We start from the raw sequence: 18,081 nt of genomic DNA, 5'->3' as shown, positions 1-18,081 counted from the left end.
AACCACGAACTACTGGTCTTAAATATAAAACTCACCCATCTCATAAACCTTGAACCCTAGGCTTGAGGCACCAAACCCATAAAAACCTTGAACCCTAGGCTTGAGACACCAAACGCAAAAACTTAAACCCTTCAATGTGCACCCTAAACCCAAAACTTTAGGCTCCATGCCACGTACTTAAAACTTTAAACCCAAATACTTTCCCTCAATCCCTGAACCTTAAAGCCTAGACATTGCAAGTCCTAGACTTGAACTCTAGATTTGAGGTCTTAAATATAAAACTCACCCATCTCGTAAACCCTTAACCCTAGGCTTGAGACACCAAACCTAAAAACTTAATCCCTTCAATGTGCACCCTAAACCCAAAATTTTAGGTTCCATGCCATGTACTAAAAGCGCATTTTTAAAACTCCTAAATTTTTCAACCCTAAATCATAAATTGTGTGTCCTACTTCCTAAACTTTAAACCCTAAAGCCCTAAATGGTAACTCTATATTTAAAGTCTACGCATGTACCCTAGATCCCTAATAGTAAACCCTATATCCAAGACATAGAATCTTTATATCCCAATGTGTACCCTTAATGCTATACCTTACATCCAAAATGCATAAGGATTCTTCACTTAGATATCTTGTGATCATGATTAAGTGAATTATCAATCTTAATTCACCTAATAATAAGTAACTCTCAACTCAAACATCAAGACAAAATTATCTTGGAGCATTCTCAAAGTTGAGATAATTTTACATCAAATTAACATAACCAAACTGATTTCTCTTAAGGGATACCTAACAAAATTGGAAAAATATAGAGAGATTAGCATGGCCTTTCCGAAGTTAGCGAACACAAATTGAGAAGCGATCCACTTTCACTAGCATGGTCAATATGCTAGTACGTTCCATTCTCGAAAAATAAAAGATTTTATACATCTATTAAGGAAGCCTACAAAATCCTATAATACTTGCGATGATATATTATTTACCTCAAGCCGCAATCTTCAAAAAAAAAAATAGGACTCCATGGTAACAAGTTTCTAGATAAATGGGCAAACTAGAAACTACTTATCTGGCTCATCAACTGTGAGGTTTAAATAATAAGTGAAGTGCTTGGCTTTCAATCCGTATAGAAATTAACAATCATAAAGATTTTGGGTGCTCTTTTTGAGTTATATTAATGTTTTTGATGTTCGGTTTAATGTTTATAATGTTCAAGGTTAAAACAATAAACATGGTTTTGAGGAGGACATCATCAGCTCGTGTTCATGACCTTTTCAAATACAAGAGGTTCATTCTGAATCACCAGCTAGAAGGAGAGTAAACTTAAGACAAGTAGTTTAAAACACGGTAAGAGATTAGGGTCTCTCTCTCTCTCTCTCTCTCTCTCTCTCTCTCTCAACACCATAGCCAAGCCAGTGGGCTACAAATGGACTTGAACCCGGGGGTCTCTTAGTGAGGAGACCAATTGGTGATAAACCACAAAGAGGGAGAGAGAGAGAGAGAGAGAGAGAGAGATCCACCAAAATCATTAAATATAACACACCTTTAAATTGAATTGCTATAAAAGCTACTTTTCACCCGTACTCTTTTTTATCTTTGTGGCTCATTTGAGCCGTCATGTACAAAATCTTCCAAACAGGGTACCAGGACAACCCTTTCAGTTACATCTCCTACAAAACAGCAATTCTGGGCCGTCGCATTGATGCCAACCAACTCTTGAGCAAAAACACATTGGGATCCAGCAACAGCCTGCAAACCAAAGAGAGACAAGAACACAACCGTCAGTGCTCACAGCTCCTAGAACCACTTTAAGCTTCAATATCATATGTAAAATGTGTGTGTGTGTGTGTGTGTGTGTGTGCATATGTAGATATCTATCTATATATATACACATGTAAGTGTCCATATACATAGATATATGTGTGTCTGTTTGTGTGAGTGTGTCCACATGCATGCATATATATATATATAATAGCATGGTTTTCACAAAAAAAAGTGTATATATATACATACATACATATATATGTATGTATGTATGTATACATATATATGTATATATGTATGTATGTATGTATGTATACACACTTTTTTTTTGTGAAAACCATGCTTCTATTTAGTATTAACAATGACTTATGTAGAATATATGAGATGGACTCGAGGCAAGTCCATCTTCAGAGAACTTCAAAAGCAGTGGAAAAATACCTCGAACTGACTAAAAACAATGTCCTCCAATTGTAAGCAAGTCATGGAGGGATTGTCGCAAATTCATCTTGAAGCAAGGATATGCCTCTAGAGGCGTGTGCCCAAACATGGCATTGTTTCTTATCTTCCATATTGTCCATAGAACCCAATATCTAGTCCATAGGAAGAAAACATAAAAATCAAGATTGGGCACACCAGTCCCAAATATCCAGAAATGCTTTCCATATCACTTGTCACGGAGGAAACTTGAGATATCATCAGCCAATCTTCGAAGAAACTCCCTTGTCTTCAAACAATCCCATAACAGATGTGGAACAGTTTCAGACCGAGCTCCACATCTACGGCAGGTGGCTCCAGCTATTCGTCTTTTAGCAATCATCTCTGCAACAAGGAGGACACCCACGAAGTAGTGCCAAAGAAACAATCTTTCCTTTAAAGGCAGCTTACTTTTCCATATACTCTAGAGTTGTTTTTCCACCATCTTTCACTCTTTTGCATACCCCATAGAATGTTACCATGTGCATGAATCCAAGGTGGTGGCAACAAATGATTGTACATGTTAGCTGCAGTTATCTTATCCAAATGTAATCCCCTTGCATTTTCAGTTTGCCCTTTCACTTTCCAGTCATGAAGCCTATCATTTTCAACCAGTGGAGGCAATGGTTCATATGGCTGCAATAACCTTTTAATCTTTCTCCATATATGTCTATGATGTAGACCCAAGTTATGTTTACTGCACGCCTATGGAAAGGATAGCACATTCCCTATATCATCCACGTCCTAAAGCGTGCGTATACCCAGGGATGCTAAAAAGCATGCTTTACGTGGCTCTTGCATAGTTAGCGGTTCTGCAAACAAAGAGGACGGATGCAAACTTTCCAGTCGCATAGAGTTACCAATTGGAGAATCATGTCCCACCCATTTGACGTTTTTCAATACAGTCTTCCAATCTTGCACCATTCTTGTAGCATATGGACAGTCCACAATGCGACCCTCAAAATGGCCTAACACCGCTTCCCAATGTGAATTCACCCAAATTCCATAGGCTTTCATTCCTGTACACATAGCTGCAAGCATAATTGCCCAAGGTTGCTCTTGCCGAAAAAACATTGGAATCATGGTAGCTTTTCAAGCCAAACATGGTAGTGAATGTTATGAATATTCAAACCACCATGCATCTTTGGTGAACAAAGACAATTTTGTGGCAACAATCTCAAGGCTATTTATTTGTCTTGGCCTTCCAGAACAATTCCAAAGCTTCAGACATGGAAGCATGCAAATCTTTCTTTCTCCAAACAAGCAATGGCAAATGGAATTGAACAAAGGCAATGATCACTGAATGTACAATGCATAATCTCACATCCAAGAGCCACGTTGAGAGCTTCCAATACGCAAGTTTTAACTTAAGCCTCGACAATACCCATTGTGCCACTTTCTCAACTATCATATTATATGTATGTGTATGTATACACACATGTATATGTACACACACACGTGTCTGTGTGTGTGTATGTGTGTGTACATATAAACACACACACGCCATGTGCACGTGCACGTGCATACATTTATATATATTCCTACTACGTTTGACAAGCAAAAGGCTCCATGTTTGCTTCAGCCATTGCCTATTCCCTCGCAGCCATGGGAAAGTATTGCAATGGCTTTACCATGCATTTCCTCGTACTAAACAAGGCAATGATGTCATTTGGACCATTGTTGGCAGGTTTAGCAAGCAAGCACACTTCTTACAGGTCAAAAAGACCGTTAAGCATGAGCATATGGTCAAGATATTTGTGGCACAAGTGTTCAAACACCATGGTATGCCTACATCCATTGTGGAGGATAGAGATGCCTGAGCCACAAGTCTATTTTGGACAGTTGTCACATGCACCCTGCACTGGAGTGCTATGTGACACATTGGCTCCACATCAGTGCACCATTCATCAGTAGGAATTACCTTTTTTAGGAATATTTTGTCGTATGCCATGGCCCCATTGTGAGCAGCAATCAGCCGGCTTTACTCACCATCCAGGCAGCCCAAGCAAGTAGGTCAGCATTAGATCTAGCATTTAATATTAAGCACAGCATTTATTTAGCATTTAATGCTAAATTCTGTCCAACAACTACTAGCTGACCAGCAGCCTAGGACCATATAAATACAGGCACTTCAGTTCCCACTCATTCATTCAGGTATTCAGCATAAATCAGCAAGATCAGGATCGGTTCCAAGCATTGCCAAGGCTTCACGAGGGCATCTTCAGCATTCAGCCAGCATATGTGCATCCCTCAGTTTTGGGGTTGAACAATGGTCATTGAAGTGCCATTCAAAGGAGCTTGGAGAGCATCCGGATTAGCCTGCGTTGGGTCTACATCGTCCTTGCATCTGGCAGTCCTCAGTCATCCTTCATAAACATTGTAAGTTCTCCAAAGATCAATATAAGCAAATACTCCTGCTTGTTGCAGGGAGGGGGGGGGGCGGGGGGGGGGGCTTCAGTGAGTAAATTGGGACCCAATATTGTGTCGAATCTTATTTTCTTTCTCTCTCTCTCTTCTAGTCTCTCTCTCTCTCTAAGTGGAATTGCAAAAACTCACGGGTATAAAGAAGGCTTTGTTGCGTGTTACGACGATCAACTTCTTGCATGCTACAAGAGCTCGATTTGACAATATATGCACTAAGTTGGATTTTCGTCGGCTTATCACCCCCAAACGGATGGGAAAGTGAGGCTGCAAATTCAGATGTGTTGGATCTCCTCAAATGCTATGTTGGAGATCAAAAAACAGTTCGGGAGAAGTATCTGTCGCTAGTAGAGTTTATATACAACAACACAACACATGCCTCCACGGAAAAGGCCCCGTTTGAGATTGTATGTGGCACAGTGATACTGCAACCCATCTTACACACTAAGGATCAAATCTTTGAAGTGGATGAGTATGTCAGAGATCTTGATGTTGCCTTTGCACACGTGCAGAAAGCCATTGCTCATTCATAGGATAAGCATAAGAGGGCTGCCGACAAGCATAGAAGAGAGGTGGAGATCAAAGAGTGATTGGGTATTGCTGAAATTTAAGAAAGAAAAACTCCGTAAGAGGCCAAGAGCCCTAAGCTCCCTACCAGGTATTACGGACCTTTTAAGGTGATCAAGCATATCAATGATGTTGCTTTCCGGCTTGCATTGCCTCATCATTAGAGGATTCACAATGCCTTTCATGCAAGTCTATTGCGGAAGTATGTGGGGGTAGAACCAAAAGAGCCTGTCACACAGAAGCACCACCAAAGGTTGATGAGCTAGAGAAAGTTCTCCAACCTGAGCAGATTGTGTTTTACAAGGAGAGAAAGCTACCTAGTGGTAAGATTTCCACGCGATACCTTGTGAAGTTCAAGAACTACTTGCCTATTGAACCAAAATAGGTTGGAGACTACTTCAAAGATTACCGACAGGTTCTTCATGCATATTTAGAAGCTTTTCAGTTGAGGACAACTGTTTAGCCGGGGGGATGTCACCATTTGGCTAGCCAAGTGGCTCTCCCCTATTCCGTGCCAAGGTACGGGAGGCCAAGGAGCTTCGTGTCGCCCATACAAGGCCAGGACTCGTATCACCTACAGGAGGCCATGCATCATGTCACCCGTAGTGTGGCCTGGACATGGAACCAGTTGTAGGTTTCGAACTAAGCCAGTTCCGTGCTCGGGAAGACTCAATATCTACAGGTTCCAAGAAACAGGAGATATATCCATTGCATTATGCATGTGCATGAATCTCTACTTGCTTGAAACTGATTTCATGTGATTGCCTACTATGATGTGTCCAGTTCAAGAGCAAGAGACACCCACCCGTGAACCGTGCGAATGCCATGTATTTTGACATGGTTTGTGCATGTGAACAGGTGGTAAGTATCTTGTTTGACCCTTTAAATATTGGGCAAAGGTTTTATAACCTTAGGTCATTTAGACTTCTAGACCGCCCACTAGGTTGTGCCTGAGAAACAAGAGCCATGTGTGGGCAGCCCAAGCTCTGGCACCCTCTTTGGTCATTTAAACCCACCTTGTGGCCACTTTAATGTGTGGGCACTTAATGAGTACAAGAGTGCATGTTCATGCATGGTCTCAGAACGACAGTTACACATTCACTAAGATCTAGATGTATGAGGCTGGTGGCCACGTCACTTTGACTCTTTTTCAACAAGTCTGGCAATAACACGCTACACCATGACCACATACTTGTTTGGGTAACATGTATTCATTATTTGCATTGCATGGAATATCTCGCTGGAAGACCCTTGGAACTTTGTACACAAATTAAATACTCCAATAATATACAACAATATTGCGGGGAGGGCAGGGGAGGCCCGTTCGCGGCCACAGTGGTGGTGTGCAGTCTCTATCTTTGTAGTATTATCTTGTGCGACGTTGTGTACTTTCAGTTATTTGTTGCATTGTTGTGGGTTCATGAATCATATTTAAGTGTTGACGAGCTTGTTGTTCACGAGATGGTGCCCAGGAACATTCACACCTAACCGGTGTTATTACATAAAACCGGGCCTAGCCTTTATATAGGCTCCTCATATGCCCATAAACAGGCCGACTTGATGTCGGCCAGCAGCAAGGACAAAACCCACAAATAAATATCATCCCGACTTCACCTGCATGCTCTCGTCCACGTGGCCGACTGTTGTCCTAACCAAGTAGGGATTCTCCCGCATATCTCTGAGCCTTGGTAGTGCCCTAAACTAATGTTTAACTGCTGCCCAAATCACTGGTTATTCTTGATATTACCCATGTCAATGTGTGCACATGACAAGGCACCACCGCCCATGACCAAGACAAGGGAAGCACTGCACGCTTCAAACCAATGTGAACAATAGTGAGAAAGCCCCATTGTTTGTCCTGGGCTTGTTACATTGGTATCAGATTGTAGCCTACCATTTGGTGAAGGAAGACGGTCCTGATCACTACTATGTACACATTAGCTTATCTTGACAATAAGACACACCATTCCTTGCATGAAGGACACCACATGCAGGCCGTGGAGGTCAAGGAGAAGAAGATTGAGAACGGTGACAAATTCAGCAGCATGAAGCTCAACAACGACACCACAATCTCAAGGGTCAAAGAGTTTTAAAAGGTAAGCAAGTTGCTGCGAATTCTGAAGTTGAGCAAGAGTTTCTACCTTTTTAGGTTTAGCTAAGAATCTTGATGCAAGATCGAGGCAGTTTGCCCTTGTCTACCTTATCAAGAGGGGGGACATAGTAAAGGGCAAGTATGGTGATCGTACCTTCGCTAAGCCATCGTGTTTGAAGGACAGAGGAGCGGCTGTCCTCACAACAAGAGTTTATATGCATGCAATGGGCCATGGTTATGTGCAGGAGAGGTAAAGACAAGGCATCTATACATGCTATTGCATAACAAGAAACCTATGTTTGCATTAGATGCGTAGTCAAACGGACATAGCTGAACTTTATACAGGCACAGGTTTATGCATTATTTGCATAGTCACAGGGGACAGAGGGGATGGACCCTTGGAACGGGGGGACGCCGTCCCGGGAACACTTTGGGACAGGGACGGATGGACGTCCCCGGCTGGGCGTCCTCACAAGGGACGGCGTTCCGGGGACAGATCCAGGAGGGGACGGTTGTGAGGGACGGCTGACGGTCACATTTTTTACCATTTTTTTCTGGCCGTTTGGGGGGGGGCTTTTCGTGGGCCTTTAGCCTTGGCCCATAGGCCTTCAACCTTTGAGGCTTTGGGCCTTGGCCTCTCTCTTGCCTCCCTCCCTATAAGAAGACACACACATGCACTCCCTCTCACACTTCAAGCTTAAGCTTCACACACATACACTCTCTCTCCCTCAAGCGGCAAGCATCAAGGGCCAAGGTCTCAAGTTTCAAGCTCTCACACAAGCAAGCTCTAGCCTCTAAACTTTCAAGACTCACACACTCTCCCTCACACACACACACACACACACATCCATCCACTCTCACACTCAAGTTCTCGCTCAACTTTCAAGGCTCAAGCCTCACTCACTCTCTCTCTCTCTCTCTCTCTCTCTCTCTCTCTCTCTCTCAAGCTATCAAGTGACAGGGAGGCATCCATCATCCATAGCATCCTCCTCACGTGGCGGCGGCACTTCAAAGTTCAAGTTCCAACTTCCCGTAGAAGGACGACAGGCTGGACATGGTGGGATGAGGTCAATCACACCCCATCCCCTCATGGAGGCTGTGCACAGCCATGGGCATGCAAGCTTTGCCTGTAAAGCCGAGTGGGTGGCACCAACAATAATTTTTAAGTGTCGTTCCTACCCCTGTCCCCGTTCTCTACATACGGCCGTCCCCCATCCCGTTCCCGTTCCCATCCCTTGCGACTATGATTATTCCCATGAACACAAAGAGCACCAATGGACAACTTTGATAGCATTTTTCTGCAAATGTATTATGCATGCTTAGTGGTATGCATGTAAAGCACAGAGTTTGTATCTTACAGGAGACTTCATTGCAAGTCATTTTCAGCTTATGCCTTGAGGAGACACAAAGGGTTTAGAGGCTGATCATAACCAGCCAGGGATGATGTAATTATGCTCTAGTATTTTTTGTGTTGCATGAGATGATGTGTAAATGTAATTCACAGATGACCCGGGGGACTAGGGCCTTTGACACACTTGTTGATACCATCAATGCATATTAAAACACTTAAACATGGCCACAGCCTTAACACATATCCATCATCACTTTGCATAAAACATAAAAGCTGGACAAAACATCCACAAATGCTGAAAATGGAGCTTGCACATGTGACACCACATAGAGGCCGGAATGGGCCGACCCCCCCTTTAAAGTATTTTATTACCCAAGGAGAATAATATCATGTACAAGCTTCGAGGGCCTTACTCTCGCCACGAGAGATGCCAGATTATCCATATACAAATGCCATAACACAACCCAACACGAGGCTACCAAGCCGGAACACAGGCTGTAGAAATGCCAAGCCAACAATATAATCCATATACCTCCGGGTGGGTACTGATTCTTCCCCAAAAACCACGGGTCTTCATGCAATAGAGCTGGTACAACAGGTTCAGCTCTCCATTCAGCTGGTACAGTAGGTACAGTGGCTGGTACAGCCGCTACAAAGGGTGGTACAGTAGATACAGTGGCTGGTACAATAGGTACAATGGTTGGTACGGCTGGTACAATGGCTGGTACAACGAGTACAAGGGTTGGTACAACAGGTACAAGGGCTTGTACAGCCAATACAGTGGCTGGTACAGCAGGTACAAGGGCTGGTACAATAAGTACAAGGGATGGTACAATAAGTACAAGGGCTAGAAATCATAGTAAATGATTAAATACCCTTGCCTTCAGTATTTCTTCGTGATGGAAACCCCCAAAACAGTCCCCAACAATCGGTATTCTTCATGGGTAACCTTCAAGAGAGAGAGAAAGAAAGTAGCCATCATTAGGGCAGCCTGTAACGGTGGTAGAGGCTAGTGTGCAGCAAGAGAGCTTCCATTAATGAAGAGAGAGGGCTCCAATTTATAGATTTGGGGCTCCCATGAGTGAAAATGGAAAGAGAAGGCTATGATGACAAGTGGAGAGTCACACAAAAGCTGAAGTGACAAGTGTGAGGCCACTTGTCTCACTTTGGTCCACTTTCGAACAAGTGTTAGGCCACTTGTCTCACTTTGGTCCACTTTCTTGCCACATGTAACAATCTAAGAGATGGGTCTTTCCATAAACCTTCCCTCTAAAAATATCCCACATTCTCTCATAGGCACTTTGCCAACTCTTGGTATCTGCTCAATTCCAGATGTAATGACGCGAACACAATTTCCATCGGAGTTGGGCCAAAAATAGCAACTCTCCTAAATTTTAGGAGTGTGATTCCTTTGTATTCTAGGATAATCCCCCATTCCCAAAGCTTGTACTTTCCAAATATTTAGACATCTTGGAGTCCACCAAACCCCTTTCATACTCGGAAATGTCCAGGCTGGTGACAATAAAACCCAACAGTGCCACGTGAGAGTGCTCTTGTGTGCTGACTAGTGGTTGGCATTTTGCAGAGTTCCAAAGTTGTGCCAGAATTTAGCTCATAAGCCAAGCTTCGGACTTGGCCAAAATTATGGGCTCCTTGTGTTCACACACATTAATAAGTGTGTCCTTGTGTTCACACACGTTAATAAGTGTGTGTGAACACTATTAATGTGGGCACTGGGTATTTCATTAAAGATGGGCATCCTCCACCATTCGAATGAAGCGTTCTCCTTATGGCATGGTGTGGGGTGTCCAAGCCTCATTTAAGAAAGTGTAGGCTGTCCAAAATATTTGGCAAGGGCTGCCCACACACTTGGTAGTGTGTGGGTGTGCATGGCCAACCACCACCTCCCTCTCACCACTCATATGAGCCAGGCGACAACCAACATTGTACTGAACTCCTTAAGGGTAAGAGGCGGGTCATGCACCACGTGTTTAGTAAGGTCACCAAACTGTCATACTTCACGGGTAAAACTCTGATACACGTGCATGCCAATTCTTCATTGATCCCCACCGCTGCCATCTAATTTTGTAGATTCTTTGTCCGCAATATGAACTGCTTTGCTACGTCTCCTTCAAAATGCTTTTTTGATCCAAGGTAATTCTCAAGATTTTGTATCCTTGCGTGATTCCTTGTCTCATACTAGTTCTTAAGAACTTACCATGATGTAGTAAAGTCATCGCGGAATTAGTGACACTAGTCACGATAGCACATAACATATCTGTCTTGTTCTCACCCTAGCTCCCAAGCACCATCACGAGCTGTTGCAGAGCTGTACACAAGTGTTCAGAATCAGAGATGACCTGTACAGAGTCTGGACATTGTACGACCGATAGGTATAGAGCTTATGACCTGCTACCAGAAGCCCTCAAATGCTCTCAAAAACCCTAAAATTCAGTTTTTGAGCTTTTCTATTGCATGGAAACCAAAAAAAAAAACATCTTGAAGGTGGTGTCCTTGCTCTTGCTAGAGTTTCTCTCATTGAAAAGTGCTCGGAAACCATGAAGAACAAAGAGAAGGTGCTCGACTAGAGTTGGCTAGCGCTAAATCATGGGAGCGGGGGGGGGAGAAGAAAAGAACTCCACGCTTCACACCAATACTGGTGGAACCCTCAAGCTTGGCCCAATGTAAGACCCCTGCCAAAGGATCACCTGATACACAAGGTAAACACAAGGTTAAAGAAACATAGAAGGATGCATACAAACCGTAGATTCCATCCAGAATCTCCCTTGAGCCAGGGACTAACCACTCCCCGCAAGCCAAGCCAGTTAGCCCTAGCATCCCATACCACCAAAGCATGTCCTAAGGGACCCTCGCCAAGGCCACCTGTGAACCGCCATGTTCATGAAAGGAGTAAGACTACTATGGTCCAAGCACAAACCAATTGTCTCAAGTATGACAATATATCCTCAATAACCCATAAGTCGCTTATATAGTGACTACTGCCGCTATAATTAACCATTCAATCATAAATAGCCAGTAATCATGGAATATTAATAATAATGAATCCTAGCCACCGATAACCTACCTAGGCCCCAACATTACTCCAGAACAATTCGGGGGCGAGCACAAGGAGCGTACCAAGGAAATAGTGGACACTTGGCTACATAAGTGGCAAGTCCATTTTCAGTTCCATCCATATGACGATGGGAAAAAGATCCAATTAGCAGCAGGTTTCCTCTCAGGCAAAGCTTTGCTTTGGTGGAAGGAACTCAACCCTAAGCCAACGACTTGGGCACAATTCAAAGATGTCTTCAAGAAAGAATTCCTCAAGAAAGAGGATGATTATGATGTTGTTGCCGAGTTTACAGCTTTGACCATGACCTCGCAGCACCTCACTTATGAAGTCTACCTCCAGAAATTTAGGGACTTGCAGATGAAAGCTACGAAGATGGATCCCACAACTCTTTTGGGGTTCTTCGTAGCCGGTTTACCCGACTCATACCGTTTACAGGTTCAAAATAACAAATGCAAAACTTTGGACGAGGCCATTCATTCAACTCGTATCTATGATGATACAATGGTCTCTTCCAAGTCTAAACCCGTTACCGAGCAGGGAAACAAGCACAAAAGAAAGTTCTCTGCACCAACGACTGAAGGAAAGTCTTCGGACCAACCTTCGAAGAATTCCACTTCGACACCAGCGAAGAAGAAACGACTCCTTAAGGCTTTGAAGCTCAAGAAGGAGGGACGTTGTTTCATCTGCATAACGAGTGCCCGAAGCAAAAGGGTGCAAAGACCAATACAAGACCCAAGCCAAAGGCAGCCAACCAGTTGTCTTTGACAGGTACGTCAGCTACTGTACTTTCTCGCCCTAGTACATGTTCTGATTGTTTGTTCAACTCTAAAGTTTTTGGCTTGCATGATCTTCTCCGAGTTTATGGAGAAGTGAACGGCAATAGAATCCACATTCTTCTAGACCCTGGCAGCTCACACAACTTTGTTAACTACAAACTTGTGCAGAAATTGAGTCTTGATATGACACCCAGCGATCATACCTATGAGACACGCCTACCTGCGGGTCGGCAAGTATGGGATTGAAAGGTGGAGATGCTACCAATCTGGATTCAGGACTACAAAGATACTCTGGAATGCTATATTATGCACCTAGAACATGTAGACTTGTTATTAGGGACTGAGTGGTCTAGTCATACTTTTTCTTTTCAACATAGAAACACCCAGCATAGTATCTTAGGTGATTGTATACATCCCTCTCAGGGACCTCTTGTAAATACAGTTGATTTTGGAAATATAATGGATTCTTCTTTGTATACCGCTTTCCATTGTGTATTGATTCCACTTTCTTCATTTCTCATACCTTCTATGGATGTCAATGAATTAAGTGTATTTGAAAGCAAAGAATTACAAAAGATACTTGATTCATTTCAAGATGTATTTCCTAAGGAACTGCCATCGGGCTTACCACCTGAAAGGGCAATAGATCATCGTATTGACTTGATCCCTGGTGCTCATCTTGTTAGTATTCCACCTTACAGGATGAGCCAAGCTGAGAAAGATGAGTTGGCTAAACAACTCGAAGATTGTCTGAGGATGGGCCAGATCCGTCCAAGTAAATCACCTTGGAGTGCACCTGTGTTGCTTAGAAGAAAGAAGGACAACACCTGGAGAATTTGTATAGATTTCAAGAGATTGAACAAGCTAACAATTAAGAACCGTTATCCTCTCCCTAGATCAGATGACCCGATTGACCGGTTAGCAGGAACGAAATATTTCATGAATAGATTTACGTACTGGCTATCACCAGATACGTATTCATGAAAGACATGTCGAAAGAACTGCCTTTCGGACTAGGTATGGCCATTACGAGTTTCTCGTATTACCTTTTGGATTAACCAATGCTCCAGTCACTTTCCAGCAAATGATGAACGATCTTTTTCGTGAACATTTGGGAAAATTTGTGGTTGTGTTCTTGGATGATATTTTGATATATAGTCGTAGTCTTGAGGATCATGTTAGACACCTCACGATTGTCTTATCTATTTTAAGACAAAATCGACTATATGCTAAGTTAAGTAAATGTGAGTTTTTTATAACAGACATCATTTACTTGGGACACAAGATCACTAGAGATGGATTGAGCATTGATTATGACCGAGTTCAGAAGGTTTTGGACTGGCCTATACCACGAACAGCGAAACGCCTTCGTTCTTTTCTCGGTTTTGTTGTTTTTCTTCGGAAATCTGTGCAGGAGTACTCTCAGCTCACACTACTGATGACCGACTTATTGAAAGGTCGTGGACGTAAGTCAAATCAGCCTATCACTTGGAATAACGATTTAGATATGGCCTTCAGACTTTTGAAAGATAAAGTCAAGGAAGCACCTATCTTAGCATTACTCGATCCTAGTCGGCCTTATGTTCTTGAAACTAATGCCAATGACGATGCCATCGGGGCTGCTTTATTTCAAGATGGTAGACCTATTGCTTTTGAAAGTAAAAAGCTAGACAACACTCAATCTCGTTGGCCAACCCTTGAGAAGGAGCTTTATGCTATGATTCACGCTCTCAAGGTTTGGAGACATTATTTATATGGCTCCAAGTTTGTGGTATTGACTCATCATCAATCAATCAAGTATGTGTGTGATGCGGATGATTTGAGAGGAAGGAAAGCTCGTTGGGCTGAGTTAATGCAAGATTTTGATTTTGAGACTCGTTATCATAAAGGGTCCATGAATAGTGTTGCAGATGCGCTTAGTCGAATTAGAGAGGTGAATACTTTGTCGTTCAACGAGATTTCTACTGACTTATTTCAGTCATTGAGAGGGCTTTGCACGACTGATAGTTATTTTGGTCCATTTTGGCAAAAGATCCAAGACGGGAGCTCATTGATTGACCAAGACTTGATGACTGAACAGCCTACCATTCAGGCTGCAGGAGGCCAGTGGATGGTTTACTATTCCGTAATGACAAAATTTGTGTACCACAGATCTCGGACATTAGGTCCAAGATTCTTAAGGAGTGTCACGACGCCCCTTCTGCTGGACACCCTGGGGTACACAGGACATTATCGTTAGTGAAACACACTTTTTATTGGCCAAAAATGAAAGGGTATGTAGAAGATTATGTTCTCAAGTGTCAAATTTGTCAAGCAAATAAAGCTAAACTCTTTAGACAGGCTGGGTTGTTGCATCCTTTGCAAATCCCAGGTAATAAATGGGAAAGTATTTCCATGGATTTTATTACCGGATTGCCAAGAACACATCAAGGCCACGATTCTATTTGGGTTGTGGTAGATCGCTTGACAAAAATGGCTAGATTTATACTACCCGGAAGACTATTACAGCTACGCAATTAGCACGACAGTTTATCGAGCAATTGTTTAGATTGTACGGGTTACCGCGGGACATAGTCAGTGATAGGAACTCTAAGTTTACGAGTGATTTTTGGAAACTTGTTTTTAAGAAGTTGGAAACAACTTTGAATTTGAGTTCTTCAGATCATCCTCAATCTGATGGCCAGACTGAAAGAGTGAATCAGATTCTGGAGGATATGCTTCGAGCATATGTATCCAAAAGACAGAGTTCATGGGAGGATTATCTTCCTATGTTAGAATTTGCTTATAACACTACTAAGCATACGAGTATAGGTTTTAGTCCTTTCATGCTTATGTATGGTTTTCAACCTAGATCACCTGTTACAGTAGGATTCTCAGGACTTCAGCATGATGCAGCGCGTAATTTTTTGCAAGATATGCAAGAAATGTTACAAGTTGCGAAGGAATCTATTAGAAGTACTCAAGACCGAGACAGATTTTATTCTAATAGACATCGTTCACCCAGAGAGTTCTCTGAAGGAACAATGGTGTATTTGCGAGTTCCGAAAGATTCCGAGACTTTACGGACACGTCGATCTTCGAAATTATCCCCCGGATACTGTGGACCATTTCGTATTACACGACGGATTGGTTCAGTTGCATATGAACAGGATTTGCCTTCTCATGTGAAAGTTCATCCTGTATTTCATGTCAGAGATGACTGAACTGAATTATGAACTTGATGAATGAGGAATGAAATGACTTGTGCTTATATATATGCTTTGGAAGAAGTCGGCTTGTTGTGGGCTTGCTAGCAGGGTTGCTGTGGATATGAACCCTGCTAGAATCCATGATTAAATGCTGAGCTTTGGCGTGTTGGTCCAGCCATACTTGCCGCCTACTATAGAGCTACCGACTGCCTGCTACACAAGGCCTGCTACCAACCGACAGGATGCTACTGCTAGCCAACAGGCTCTTATGCCTTCCCATGATGATGCTCATGCTGATGTGATGCTACTGATGATGACGATGATGATGATGATGATGATGCTGATGAAGATGTTGTAGATAATGTTGCTACATTGATGACTGACTTAACTAATGATCTGAGAGCTTAATGATGTACTAGTTCTGCGTACATACCCTGACGGAATGCTTCCTCTGGCTTCGCCTGTTGCAAACCACTCCATCTACCACCCCTGCTACATCCTTTCTGCTGGATCTGTGCACCTTCCTTGGGACAACGCTTAGTGAGCTGAGCCTGAATGCTCTGATACCAATGTTGCATGCACGGAAGCCTTGCTATACTGATCCACAGCCCTAAGCCTGATTAAGGACAAGATGCTGATAAACACATGACTAAGACACAAGAGAGAGAAAAGAGAGATTGGGTGTCAAGGCTTTCTTTTATTCATATGGTACAAAAAGGTTGCTTTAATGCTTGTACATGACTTAGGCCCTAGTCAACCCCGTGGGGGTGACCCTGGCACCTTTCTACATGACTTATACTAATGCTAGATGACTGAACTGAATTATGAACTTGATGAATGATGAATGAAATGACTTGTGCTTATATATATGCTTTGGGAGGCAGTCAGTCAACTACCAAAGGCTATCACTGTGGACATGAACCCTGCTATAATCCATGATTAAATGCCAAGCTTTGGTCTGCTGGTCCAACCATACTTGCTGCCTACTGTAGAGCAATCGGCTGCCTGCTGCCAGCCGACCATAGTTACCAGGAAACGGGAACGGGGGAACGTTTTGAACCCTCGGAACATGAACGTTTTGAACCCCCAAAATGGGAATGAGAACAAGAACGGGAACAGGGGAAAGCCACGTCAACAAGGAAAACTAATGAAATTCTAAAAAATGTCATTTTAAATTGATGAATTTTAAGTAGGATAGGCTAAAACTTTGAAAATTTATGTTATGTATGCATATTTGAGTGGAAAAACTAGAGGAAAAATGCTTTTTTTTCTTACATTTCGCCCTTTTTAAAAAGGTTTTGAGCCTATTACCAGGTGGAACGTTTCAGAATGTGGCGGAACATTTCCCCCTGGCCATTCCTTGTGGGGGAACATTCTGGAACGTTCCCCCACAATTCGGAACATCTAGGATTGGGGAACGGCGCTGCCCTGTTCCCTAGAGGGGGAACGGCGTTCCCCTTATGCCTTCCCATGATGATGCTGATGTGATGCTGCTGATGATGACGATGATGATGATGTTGATGAAGATGTTGTAGATGCTGTAGATAATGTTGCTACACTGCTGACTGACTTAACTGATGATCAGTCAGGGATTAAGTCAGTTTCTGCACACGATTAGCCATGGCATGCGCGTGCACGTGACACCTTCTGTGTGGAAGGCTCTTTAACAACCCGATCACCACCTGATGCAGGCACTCTTTGTCAAACTTTGAGAAGCCGAACATTACTGTAACTTTCTTTGCATCTCTCCAACCTAGCAACGGTCCATCCCAGTAGTCTACAACTTTTCTAATCCCTCTGTTATTCAGCCTTCGCTAGCTTTGGGGTTGAGTAGCACCAAGGGAGGATTAAACAAAGGGGACCACCACACATTGTACATCAAGAGGGAGTTTCCCATGAATCTAGGAGATCCCAGCCATTGTACGAGATGCATAACCCAGCCTTAACCAGTAACTTTGCAAAGGGCATACCCTTAAAAACCAGGGGGGCATGGGAAAAGACTGTCTGTCCAGGAGAGGCCGTGCCACTTACCTTGACAGCTTACAGTCAAAATTTTGAAGTATGCTCTTTAAGCATAATGGTCCATGGTTGGTTCAGTTGTAGGAAGATACCCATCGAACTAGCAATCCTCGCCATTGCATGAGTCTTCATACCACGTCCCCCATCCCCTTTTGGTATGCACACCTTTGCCATGCCAAAAAAGAGCATGGTTTCTTCCCTTGTTTACTTTAAATAAAAAAACCTTGCCATAGCTAAGGGCTCTCTTCCAATGGCATGCCCTGAACCATGTTCACAATTGTGATTCTTGAGCGGAAGGGGAGATAAACATTCTCCCACTTTCTGAACCTGACTCTGCCAGTTTGTCAATCAGCCAAT

At 43.0% G+C, this 18,081-nt stretch overlaps 1 protein-coding gene across 1 annotated transcript in view; it reads right to left on the bottom strand.

The window, feature by feature from the left end:
- Positions 1–1,511: 1,511 nt before the first annotated feature.
- The window catches only part of LOC147626822 (uncharacterized), a 58,279-nt gene continuing 41,709 nt past the window's right edge, over positions 1,512–18,081 (bottom strand). The window contains exon 10 of the mRNA XM_086815365.1: positions 1,512–1,745. Coding sequence (XP_086671491.1) covers positions 1,587–1,745 — 159 coding nt within the window. The 3' untranslated portion in view covers positions 1,512–1,586. The remainder of the gene's footprint in view (positions 1,746–18,081) is intronic.

The sequence above is a fragment of the Cibotium barometz genome, chromosome 21 (assembly GCF_041138505.1).
Source record: "Cibotium barometz isolate CiBa-2024 chromosome 21, ASM4113850v1, whole genome shotgun sequence".
Taxonomy (NCBI): domain Eukaryota; kingdom Viridiplantae; phylum Streptophyta; class Polypodiopsida; order Cyatheales; family Cibotiaceae; genus Cibotium; species Cibotium barometz.
This window is presented reverse-complemented; position numbering and strand designations above follow the sequence as displayed.